Raw genomic sequence first — 13,300 nt, 5'->3', positions numbered from 1 at the left:
TTTTCTTGTAGAAGATGTGGGTGTTGCTGGTTGGGGTCGGGTCAATGTTTGTTGCCCATTCCTTGTTGCCATTAACTGGAATGACTTAACAATTCTGTGAATAGTGATGGCACAGGAGGAAGCCATTTGGGGCTCTGTGTGCTTAAACCAGTTCTGTTACCTGTTGTCAGTCTCTTCCTTTTTCCCATATTTCTGCTTCTCATTTCTATCCATATAACCCTCTAAGGTTGTCTTACTTGCTAGGCCATTTAATATGGCACTTAAGAGTCATCCAGATTACTGAAGATCTGTGGTTGTACGCAAATTAGGTCAGTTAAAGTTGGTTGGTTTTCTTAAAAGTCATTCCAGGTAAAGTTCAAGGTAGCATGCCTTGAATGAGGTTTAAATGAGGAAATATAGACATTAAAATTCTTTAGAATGTAAGAGAGTGTTAAGACTTAATTATAAGCATTGTTGTGTCTATATACCAATTATTTTTACTGAGCTTATGCCTTTTTTCAGTGCCTGACCAGTTGAAGGACGGGTCTGTTAATTTGTTTGGCTGCCCTCAAATAATTTCCACATGTTTGGTGTTTAAAAATAGTGGATAAGGTTACAGTTAAGTTTAATTGGATTCTACTTTGTCCTTTGACCAGAAATTGTTTTACAGTGGAAACATTGAGGACGGGATTAAGGGGGGAGGTTTAGTAAGATTGGGTACTTGAAAGTCTTCGTTTAGATCATGTGTAAGTGTTCATCTGATTTCCTCAATTTCCTAAAGGCTGTTATCTTAATGCATGAACAGAGATTGTTCTTTCTCACATAGAAAAAGCTGATTTAAAAGATTTGAATATATGTTTGTCTTTACTAAACCTTATCCATTCCTAGGCTCAAGCTAAATATCAGAGAGAAGAGCAACAGAAGCAGCTCAAGCACATGCGTGGTGAGGACACATGGATGTTACCAGAAGTCAATGAGCGACTGGAGCAGTTTTCAGAGGTATTAAAAGTGCTTTATATATATCCTAAATAGGTAATTGCTTGAATTAGTTTCTCATCAGGTTTTATTGACTTCCTACACAAGTGAAAGACCTGGAAATTGTCTCTTGTAAAATTAAACGTCTTTAAGGATTCAACCTGGATGATACCGGCATTAACATTTTTCTCCATGAATAACAATAATTTGCATTTTTGTTGAATCTGTAACAAAATATATATCTCAATGGATTTAACAAGTAAATATTTCAATGGATTTAACAAAGAAAATAGACATTGAAGATTAATAATGTTGCGGTTCTGTTCGCTGAGCTGGGAATTTGTGTTGCAGACATTTCGTCCCCTGTCTAGGTGACATCCTCAGCGCTTGGGAGCCTCCTGTGAAGCGCTTCCGTGATGTTTCCTCCGGCATTTATAGTAATTTGTACCCGCCACTTCCGGTTGTCAGTTCCAGCTGTCCGCTGCAGTGGTCGGTATATTGGGTCCAGTTCGATGTACTTATTGATTGAATCTATGGATGAGTGCCATGCCCCCAGGAATTCCCTGGCTGTTCTCTGTTTGGCTTGTCCTATAATAGTAGTGTTGTCCCAGTCGAACTCACATTGCTTGTCATCTGAGTGTGTACCCTATAAGGATAGCTGGTCATGTCGTTTTGTGGCTAGTTGGTGTTCATGGATGTGGACTGTTAGCTGTCTTCCTGTTTGTCCTATGTAGTGTTTTGTGCAGTCCTTGCATGGGATTTTGTACACTACATTGGTTTTGCTCATGCTGGGTATCGGGTCCTTCGTCCTGGTGAGTTGTTGTCTGAGTGTGGCTGTTGGTTTGTGTGCTGTTATGAGGCAGACTACTGCGACCACTAATTCAAAAACTCTTGAATTTTTGTTTTTGTTTTCTTTTTCTTTTAAAAGCACAGTCTCTTTCAAATTTGATTTTGAATTGTAGGTGTCAGTGGCTGACCTGCATTTATTCTCAATCCCTAATCACCGCTATTTTCTCAAACACACTTAGGACTAGTTTATAAATGCTAACCTAGCTAATGATCCTCATGGCTCATCCCAAGAAAGAAAGCACAGGGTGCTTCAAGATAGTTCCATGGCAGTAGCTACCTTTATTCCTCAACAATTAATTTTACCAGACTACAATAATGTGCAACATTGCAACTGAGTCGGTTTGGATCTTCCTGGCCAGAGGAGTGCTGAAGTGGACGTTAAACAGAGACAGGAGTTTTGTCTTTGGACTTTCCTAGACTTTCGGGCTCAGTGTTCTGATAAGTCAAACAAGATTATGAATTAACAACTGAGTGACGATTTTGTGTACCTTTTTACAACGTCAATTTAATTTTAGTTCTTTGAGGAGATTGGTAATTTTCTGATTTCTTGACCTGTGGATCAGTCTTTGTAATACTCATTTCAAAGATTTCATCAAGATCTGTTCATGCAGAATACTCATCAAATTATATCTTCTAAGTTTAATAATTAAAAATATTAAGTTATTCTTCAATTAATTGTTTATATGCAGACATTTGAGCACATGGAGAAAATATTGTCATAATATTAATATGAAATTAGAAAGAAATTTTCTTGCCTGTTGAAGCTTTCTTAATTTTAATGTTTTCAGTTAAAAGTTAATTTTCTCTGAAAGATTAATGAATAGATTTGCTTCTACATTTCCCAGTAGATTTTTCCAAGGCTTTTATCAAAATTGACATTAAAATGTTGCTATGAAACTGAGTAATTATCATCCAAAAATTTACTTGCAAACAATCTAAATTAAGAAAACCTCAAGAGACAAGGGAAATTCTCAGCCTTTAATTTCAGATCAACATTATGACAATGTCTTTACTCCTGTGTTCAGATATCGAAGTATAAATACATTAATTGGAGACTGTCGAATTATTTTCGTAACAGGTTTGATTATATAATCAAATGCCTTCTCAATAATCAAAATTGAGTAGTGCAATTACGGAGCATTGGCCAAGAAAATTTTTAATGATGTTACAACTTAAAATAAAATGAGATTTCTGAATACTTGAAAGTGTATGGTAAAATAGGGCAAAGTCAACATGATTTCATCAAGAGGTAGTCATGCCTGACATGGATGTTATCTATCTAGACTTCAAGAAGGCCTTTGATATACAATATTGCACTGGAGGCTGAGTGAGATTAGGGACAATGATGATAGAGGCATGGATAGAAGATTGGTTGTCTAGCAGAAAGCAGAAAGTGGGGATAAAAAGGTCTTTCTAAGGATGGCAGCAGGTGACATGGTGTTCCAAAAGGCTCAGTATTGGGACCACAATCTTTCACTTTATACATTAACAATCAAGATGAAGGAACTGAGGGCATTCTGGCTAAGTTTGCAAATGATACAAAGATAAGTAGTGGGACAGGTAACATTGAGAAGGCAGGGAGGCTGCAGAATGATTTGGATAGGTTAGGGGAGTAGGCAAAGAAGTGGCAGATGGAGTATAATGTGGAAAAGTATGAGGTCATGCACTTTGGTAGGAAGAATAGAGGCATGGACTATTTTCTAAATGGGAGAAAATTCAGAAATCTGAAGTGCAGGGAGCCTTGGGAGTTCTTATCCAAGATTCTCTCAAGGTAAACTTGCAAGTTGAGACAGTAGTTAGGATGGCACATGCAATGATAGCACTTACTTTGAGAGGACTTGAATATAAAAGCAGGGATGTACTTTTGAGGCTCTATAAGGCTCAGGTCAGACCACATTTGGAGTATTGTCCCCAGTTTTAGGCTCGATATCTCAGGAAGGATGGATTGGCTCAGAGGAAGTTCACGAGAATGGTTCCAGGAATGAAAAGCTTAATATATGAGAAACATTTGAGGACTCTGGGTCCAAACTTGATGGATTTTAGAAGAACGAGGGGAGATCGATTAGAAACTTACAGAATACTGAATGGCCTGGACAGAGAAGACGTTGGGAAGATGTTTCCATTGATTGGAGAGACTAGAATGAGGGCATACCCTCCGAGTAAAGGGAAGAAAGTTTAGAACAGAGATAAAGAAAAACTTCTTCAGCCAGAGAATGATGAATCTATGACATTCACAGCCATAGAAGGCAGTGGGGACCAGGTCATTTAAGGCAGAGATAGATTCTTGATTGTCAAAGCAATCAAGGGTTATGGTGAGAAAGCGTGAGAATGAGGTTGAGAAACTTATTGGCCATGATTGAATGGTGGAGCAGAGTCGATGGGCTGAATGGCTTAATTTCTGCTCCAATGTCTTATAGTTCCTTATTATGTCTGAATGCCCCAAAATGCCCTCACAACGATTAAAGTTTGAGTATGGGAAAAGTAGCATATCCTGTGTGATCACTGTTGGACACATAACAATTTGCTGAGCATCTTTGGAGCCAAGCATTACCTTCTCATTTGCTGATTAGAAGTGATTAGTCATGAATTAATCTGCCGAGCAGATCTTCCTTAGTTATGTGCAGTATAGTGCATAAGAGATTTGGACTGAGGTCCGGTAATGAGGGTAACACAGGCACCCTGGTTTGTCTTTAACCTGTTTAGCAAGAGCCACTCTCTCAGCTCAGTGGTAGTTCATGCCTGCCATTCAACTGGCTGGAGTTTGTCAGAAGGAACATTTTAGTGACTTACTGTGTTACCCATCACTTGATCCAAAGGATGTCTACTGCCAGATCTTACTCAGAAAAGTTCCTCCATGTGGTTCGCTATTGCATGAAAGGCTTTCACCAGTAGTGCTATTCCACTCATCCGAAGCAGCACTGTGCTGCTTGTATTTGATGCAGTATTACCCTTGCAGCTGCCCTGTCTCTCACCATGTTCTGTGATAAATGCTGCTGTGGCATGTTACCACATGCTTTGATTTTCTGTAAATTTTAATCCTATATATTCTGCCACTTACATTCCAAAACATTTTTCATTCACAAATATGAATAAAAACACCTCTTAAGATTTTGATCCTGGCACAGCATTAGATTTGGTGGAAGCCTGGTAACGTTTGAAATTGTTTTAATTTGTTTAGAAGCATGATTGACTGGTTGAACACTTAGCATCGTTGATGGTTAACTAACAAAGTGGTTATTCTTTAAACAGGAACATTCTATTAAAGTAAAGAAGAAAAAAGAGAAAAAAATGAAGAAAAGCAAAAAAGAAAAGAAGAAAAAGAAAAAACTGAAGGAAAAGTCCAATGAACTCAGTGAAAGTTCTTCTGTATGTATCAACTTAAGATATAAACATGGAGCATCTAATAGCATATTTTTTAAATGGAAAAGAACACTCAAATGCAACTCTTGACTAATTGTGAGGGTGTCACTTGTTTTCTGGTTACAACTTTGCCCTGATTGCCAGTATAGACAATTGCAGAGGTGGATTAAAGAGGAAAAAAAATGAGATCCCGAAGCGTTGGTTAGACCACATGTGGATTGGATGTCACTGAGCCTTTGAAATACTGTGCCACAGCAATATATGTTGATTTGTGCTTCAGAGTAATACCATTATGCTGCAGCTTTGCATCCTGAGAGTCTGATGCAAAATCAGTGATGTTAAAAATGGAGGCTATGAGTTTGCAGATATATCTCAGAAATACTAAGCTTTTTTTTTTGATTCTGCCTGCCATAAATTATGGTTGCTAGAAATAACAACTTGTGTTTCTAGAGCCTTCAACATTGTAAAATGTCGCAGGATGCTTCACAGAAAAGTTAGTTACTTGAGGAGATATTAGGCCAGGTAACCAAAAGCTTGGTCAAAGAAAAAGAAGTTTTAAGAAATTTCTTCAAAAGAAAGTGAAATTTTATTTGAAGATTGACTGACTAAGCTTAAGGCCTAGAAAATTGACAGTATGGCTATTGGGTTGGGTGGAAGGAAGTGAGGGATACATAAAAGGTTAACATTGGAGAAAAGCAGATTTCTTAGATGGTTGTTTGGCTGGAGGAGGTTACAAAATGTCACAAAGCTAGTCCCTTTTTTTTTGCTAAAAGCTGTTCCTTGGCTCAAGGATACTCTGTCCTTGATTTTTTTCAGAGGGGTAGCAAACCAGGCCGAGCTCCAATCAGTCTGGTTTGGTTCAGAGATGAAAAGGGTTTTGAGAGGCGTTTTGTTTATATGTAAACAGATGATACTTCGGGCCAAAGTGGTCATGTTTTGAAAGTGATCTGTATAATAAAAGGGGAGTGGTCAGCTCTCTAGCTGAGCAATTTAGTTCAGTCCTGAACTGTTGAGGACTTCAACAGTGAGCTGTGTGGGAACGATGTCTCGCGCCTCTGTCTCCCCTTCAACTTCAACCTGTAAACATGTGTTCCATTTATATCGGGTTTTAAAATTATTAGGACTGTTGTGTATGTTTGGAAGAGCATAATTAAGTCTAGTTTGGATAGACTGACTTTTGTAGGGGTTCTTTATTCTGTTCTTTGTATTTCATTGCGTAATTTTGTGAATAAGTTTTTTTTTCTGTTTTAAACCTGGTAGTCAACCTCGCTAATTTTAAACCAGCTAATTTTCACTGTACACTTACCAAAACAAATTGCAAAGTTATGGTCTGGGGTGCCTGCTTAAGAATGTTTTGAATGGATGTAGGTTTGCTCGCTGAGCTGAAAGGTTCATTTCCAGATATTTCGCTACCTTACTAGGTAACATCATCAGTGAGCCTCAAGCGAAGCAATGCTGAAAATTCCTGCTTTCTATTTATATATTTGGGTTTCTTTGGGTTGGTGATGTTATTTCCTGTGATGAAGTCACTTCCTGCCCCTTTTCTCAGGGGATGGTGGTTGGGGTCTAACTACATGTGTTTGTTGATAGAGTTCCGGTTGGAATGCCATGCTTCTAGGAATTCTCGTGCGTGCCTTTGTTTGGTTTGTCCTAGAATGGATGTGTTGTCCCAGTCGAATTGGTGTCTTTCCTCAATCTGTATGTGAGGATACTAGTGAGAGAGGGTCATGTCTTTTTGTGGCCAGTTTGTGTTCATGTATCCTGGTGGCTAGTTTTCGGCCTGTTTGTCCAATGTAGTATTTGTTATAGTCCTTGCACGGTATTTTTTAAATGACGTTAGTTTTGCTCATTGTCTTTATAGAATCGTTCAAGTTCATTAGCTGCTGTTTTAGTGTGTTGATGGGTTTGTGGGCTGCCATGATATCAACAAACACATAGAGTTAGAGCCCATCTACCACCCCCTGAGAAAAGGAACAGGAAGTGACTTCACCACAGGAAATAACATCACCACAGGAAATAACATCACTAACTCAAAGAAATTCAAACATATAAATAGAAAGCAGGAATTTTCAGCATTGCTTTGCATGAGGCCCACTGAAGATGTTACCTAGTAAGGTGACAAAATGTCTGGAAATGAACCTTTCAGCTCAGCGAGCAAACCAACATCCAAAACCTCAACCTGAGCTGCAAATTTTCTCAAAACTCGCCAATGTTTTGAATGGTCTGGCCTAGTCCATAAACAAAAGATTGGCAAAGATGCTGTCATGGATATATTTACATATGACAGTAAGAATTTTAGAATCACTATTTTAGGGCTTGCTTTGAATAAAAAAAAAGTTATTTAAATGGCGGCATGGGACAACGTCAGGGACCCAGGTGTATTCCAACCTTTGGTGACTGTCTGGTGGAGTTGGAATGTTCTCTCCATGTCTCTGTAGGTTTCCTCCCACAATCTAAAGTTGTCCAGGTGAGTTGAATTGTCCATGCTAAATATTGGCCCATAGTGTCCAGGGATGTGCAGATTAGTTGCGTTAGCCATGGTAAAAACGCCATGCAGGATTGCGGTTATCTGAGTGGGATACTTTTCAGAGGCTCAATGCAGTGAGCAGACTGGCCTCTTTCTATACTGTAGGGATTCTGTGATTCTGAAATATTTTAATATCCATTCAATATTCAAATCCAAAATTTATTTATTGAATAAATATCTGATGATAATGAATATTTAGTACATTTAAGCCATTATCTTATTCTGTCTTAAGTATCAAAAACATCATTTTTAATAATATTATGTTTGCTCATGAAACAAACACCAATGAACACAGTCATAGAAACTTGGCCCATATCCCTCTAACCCTTCCTATTCATATACCCATCCAGATGCCTTTTTATATGTTGTAATTGCACCAGTCTCCACCACTGCCCCTCAAGCTCATTCCATACAAGCATTATTCTCTGCATAAAAACATTGCTCCTTAGGACCCTTTTAAATTTTTCCCCCCTCACTCTAAACCTATGCCTTCTAGTTCTGGACTCCCCTACCCTAGGGAAAAGACCTTGTCTATTTCCCTTATCTATGCCCGTCATGATTTTATAAACTTCTATAAGGTCTCTCCTCAGCCTCCTACACGCCAGGGAAAATATTTTTACACTATTATCAAAAACGACCTATGAAGCAATGCTCTTTGAAAATAATTTTCTGAAATTATAACATTTTAAAATTGACAAAGTGATCTTGAATACTTAGCCATTAAGTTATCTTTGTTTTGGTGAATTCTAAAGTTTAGAAATTTAAGGTAAAGCAACGAGTTAGTAATGCATTGAGTATATTGAAAAGGTAAGGATTTTTATTTCTTTGTTGAATAGTCAGGATTGCAGAAGGAAATCAAACGCACTAGTATGTGAAATAATTGATCTTATGTCTTTGGTGTGCATGTAAGGTACTCGTGCAACATTGAATTGATGAAGATGAAATAGGTTGTTAATGGAAAATATATAGTCACTATGATGCATATATTAACTGTAAACGAGTATAAAATTATGCTAATTGGATCCTATGAAAGCATTTGCCATTGTCAGTGAATGAATTTTACTTTAATGCTTCAGGATTCAGAGATGGAATGGATTGAAGCTCCTCCCCGTTCTGATACTGGCAGCATTAAAAAGCCCTGGAAAATTCAGGAGGAGCAATTAAGTTCTACAAATAAAGCAGACCTTGCTCAGGTAAGGAAACATTTTTCAGGACTTCAATGTTTTTTTTTAAACAAGTCTAGAAGAGCTATCTAATGTGCTTTATGGAAGGAAATCTGCTCTGACTTAGAGTCATGCAGTTGTACAGCATGGAAACAGACCCTTGGATCCAAATTGTCTAGATATCCTAAATTAATGTTGTGGTTCTGTTCACCGCGCTGGGAGTTTTTGTTGCAAACGTTTCGTCCCCTTTCTAGGTGACATCCTCAGTGCTTGGGAGCCTCCTGTGAAGCGCTTCTGTGCTGATTCCTCCGGCATTTATAGTGGTTTGAATCTGCCGCTTCCGGTTGTCAGTTGCTGTCTGCTGCAGTGGCCAAACAGAGAACAGCCAGGGAATTCCTAGAGGCATGGCACTCGTTCATAAATTCTATCAACAGACACATCGACCTAGACCCTTTATGCCGGCCACTGCAGCGGATAGCAACAGACAACCGGAAGCAGCAGATTCAAACCATTATAAATGTCGGAGGAATCAGCACAGAAGCGCTTCACAGGAGGCTCCCAAGCACTGAAGATGTTACCTAGAAAGGGGACGAAACGTTTGCAACAAAAACTCCCAGCGCGGCAAACAGAACCACAACAACGAGCACCTGAGCTACAAATCTTCTCACAAACTTTGAACCCTAAATTAATGTTGTCCCATTTGCCAGCATTTGACCCATATCCCACTTTTTTTCCTGGCAGTTCATTCCATACACACACACCACTGTCTGTGTGAAAACGTTGCTCCTTAGGTCTCTTTTAAATCTTTCCCCGCTCACCTTAAACCTAATAATTTTATACTGTATTGTACTTGCCGTTTTTGCATATAACTAAATGAAGACAAAAATGACCCGTTGTGCTCTTTATAATGTGACCAATCACTTTCCCAAACTTTGCTTAAGATTTGGTTTGGAAAAGGATTTGAATCCTTATGCCATAGTGCCATGCTAGGCAACAGTTAAGGCACTGACCCTCCTCACTCTCTTCCCTAATTTGTGGGTGATGCAAAAATAGGCAGGAAGGCAAGTGGTGAGGATAGCACAGAGTATATATAGACAGATTAAGTTAGTCAGTAATAACTTGACAGAAGGAATACAATGAGGAAAGAGGTAAGGTTGTGCACTTTAGCATGGAGATTAGGAAAGCTGAATATTATTTAAAGGGGGAAAAACCACAAATAACTGCTGTATGGAGGGATTTGGGAGTCTCAGTGCATTAAACAAACAAAGTTAACGAAGTTCAGTGGGTAACAGGGACTCAAATGGAATATTGGCCTTTATTTCAAAGGAAATGGAGTATAAGGATAGGGAAGTTTTGCTAAAACTATACAGGACGTTAGTGAAATCACACCTAGGATGCCGTGAACAGTTTTGCTCCCATTATTTAAAATGGATATAGTGAACCTACTCTGGACTATGTTGATCCTGGGTATGAAGTAACTATCTTTTGAACAGAACCTGATTAAGTTGGGCTGTACTTATATTGGAATTTGGAAGAATGAGAGACAACCTTATTGAAAAATAGAAGATTCTTAGAAAACTTGACAGCATAGATGCGACAACGCTGTTCCCTTTGTGGGAGAGTTTAGAACCAAAATCTTAACCCATTTTGACAGAGATGAGAAGAAATTTCTTCCTTTCAGAGTGTTATGAAGGTGTGGGTATACTATGTCTTTGAGAGTAAAGGCTAGTAGTGACAGCACCAAATGTTCTCAATAAGACATAATGTAACGTGCTCCAACTACTGGGGTAACTAGTTGCCTAGAAATGACAAAACAGATTTGAATTAGGCCAATCTGTTTAAATTATACCCCGAAAATACCAAGTTCCAGTCAAGTTTGAATTGAGTATATTGACAATCTTAAAAGCCAATAACACAATCTATTGCTTTGGGGTATAAAACCGGGAAAAATTGAACAGTTGAGAGGACAACTGCCACCAGACCAACCGCTGTAAACTGTTAGTCAGAACTCTGAGAGGTACTTGTCTAGAGAAGGAGTTTGCACAGAGGATAAACCTCAACACTGACTTGGAGAGCCAATCTACCGACGAAGATAAAGAGAAGATTCAACCGTTCGCTGGTTTTAAAATTTGGATTTTTCTGTAAATTCTTAATTTGGGTTTTTATCGGACTAATATTATAGAAGGGAAGGTAAAAGATAGGTTAGGTGCAAATAGTTGAGAATTAATTATTCTCTGTTATACTTTAAGAAATAAAGTTGGTTATTTTTACTTTAAATAGTTCTCGGCCTCTTCGATTTTCACCAATTACCGCACTGGATAAATCTTTTCTGTGTTGCTGGTTTAAATTAAGCAGGAGCGCTTACCCTGTGTATAACAGGAGCATAGTGTTAGTCTGTGTCATTTTTGATTGTAGAAGCTGTATCATTAAATATGTTCAAAGCTAAGATAAACAGATTTTTAACGTAGAAGGGAATAACCAAGGGTTGAGGGGAAATGTTACAAGAATGGAATTGAGGATTATGAGATCAGCCATGATTTCATTTGAGTAGAGCAGACTTTATAGTTAATAAGTGACCAACTTATGCCTCTCTTATTCTCCCCCTCCCCCAAATCATTGATAGGTAACGAATTTCACTTTTCATTTAAGAAAACTCTGTAATTGGCTGCTTTATTTTACTCTAGTTAACCATATTTTTGTTTGACGTGATTTGCATCTGTGCCAGAAATGAATCTATCAAAATTTTTATTATTGCTAACTGAAAAGGGGAGACACGAGGGAACCTGACTTGGCATCCTGCTCTTGATCATAATTGTGTTAACTGCATAAATTAAAATTTTTTTTCATGTATTTGTTCTACTCTAGAGGGAAGAATGGATGATGTTAGACTTCATGTCTTTAAAGACTATATCCACTGCAGCAATTAGAGCTGAAAAATTGAAGGAGAAAGAAATGGAACATGAGAAGGTGCAAGCCATGGAACAGGTAATATGAAAACATGAAAGGAAAAAAACAAGTAACGTGAAATAACATATTTAATTAGTAAGAAATTATAAGATGCAGTATCGTATGATTTAATATATTATTTTGTAGCAGGGTACAACATTTTACATAAGAACCTTCTCAAGATTTTCTTGAGGGCTTTTTTGATTTTCTTTAATTAATGTAGAAACTAATACTCATGGTCATAGAATCAGAGCTTTTGCAGTATGGCCAGAGACCATCGAGCCCGTTGTGACTGTTCTCATCATCTAACACCTATCTTTTGCGATTCCACTTTCAAGCACTTGGCCCCAATGTAATGGAATTTCTAGATAGTGAGTTCTGATACCTACTACCAATTGGGAGGTGTTGCAAACTGAGGATGATATCATTTGACTATATTACGAAATGGATAATCTAGCACAAGAGCATTGAACCTTTTTGTTTGGGTCACATTTCAATTCTTTGTCCGTGAGCAAGCAAATTTTGTGAAGATGAGACTTCGGAATTTTAGTTTGCTCTTCTCAAACAAAACAAAATGTACACAAATTTTATCAAGATGTTTACTGGAGAGATCAATTTATTCGCTCACTTTCTTGTTTTAGTTTTGAACACTGATCTTGAGATATAGTCATGACATCAAGGTGGTAGATGATTTCTAAATCATTTCTAAATCTAAATGGTAGAGCAGAAAGGGTGAAGTCTGCAGAGACAGAAAGATGAACTTTTGAACATGTTTCAATTTTAGTAATACCAATTTAATATTAATTTATTCAGTATTTTACCATTTATTCAATTTATTCATTAGTTATTCTGTAATTCCAACATTGGGCCAGAATTGGCGACATCATCCATTTTTCACTAAACTTTGGTACAACTGCTAATATTATATACTTCTAAATCTAAATGACTTAGTGCTGCTTTGCCAATTGTCCATTGCACATTTGAATCACCAATTATTTATCTAAACCTGCACAGCCCAGCATGATGGCTTTCTGGGGAGAGTTACAGAGGAGGAGATGCTGGGTGTCTTAAAACTCATAACGGTGGATAAATCCCCAGGACCTGATCGGATGTACCCTAGACTTCTGTGCGAAGTTAGGGAAGTGATTGATGGGCCCCTTGCTGAGATATTTGGATCTTTGATTGTCACAGGTGAGGTGCATAAAGACTGGAGGTTGGCTAATGTCGTGCCACTATTTAAGAAAGGTGAAAAGGAAAAGCCAGGGAATACAGACCGGTGAGTCTGACATCGATGGTGGGCAAGTTGTTGGAGGGATCCTAAGGGACAGAATTTATATGTATTTTGAAAGGCAAGGACTGATTAGGTATAGCGAACATGGCTTTTTGGGTGGGAATTCAAATCCCACAAACGTGATTGAGTTTTTTGAAGAAGTACAGAAGAGGATTGATGAGGGCAGAGCAGTAGACGTAATTGATATGGACTTCTGTAAAGCATTCAAAA

General features: G+C 38.0%; 1 protein-coding gene across 2 annotated transcripts in view; it reads left to right on the top strand.

The window, feature by feature from the left end:
- Positions 1-13,300, top strand: part of cwf19l2 (CWF19 like cell cycle control factor 2) — a 132,632-nt gene that overhangs the window by 17,279 nt on the left and 102,053 nt on the right. For both annotated transcript variants that reach the window (XM_060826054.1, XM_060826053.1), the window contains exons 2-5: positions 868-978; positions 5,053-5,169; positions 8,767-8,883; positions 11,719-11,838. In XM_060826054.1, coding sequence (XP_060682037.1) covers positions 868-978; positions 5,053-5,169; positions 8,767-8,883; positions 11,719-11,838 — 465 coding nt within the window. The remainder of the gene's footprint in view (positions 1-867; positions 979-5,052; positions 5,170-8,766; positions 8,884-11,718; positions 11,839-13,300) is intronic.

The sequence above is a fragment of the Hemiscyllium ocellatum genome, chromosome 6 (genome assembly GCF_020745735.1).
Source record: "Hemiscyllium ocellatum isolate sHemOce1 chromosome 6, sHemOce1.pat.X.cur, whole genome shotgun sequence".
NCBI lineage: Eukaryota > Metazoa > Chordata > Chondrichthyes > Orectolobiformes > Hemiscylliidae > Hemiscyllium > Hemiscyllium ocellatum.
Note: the sequence above shows the minus strand (reverse complement) of the source record. Positions and strands in the feature narration are given on the sequence as shown.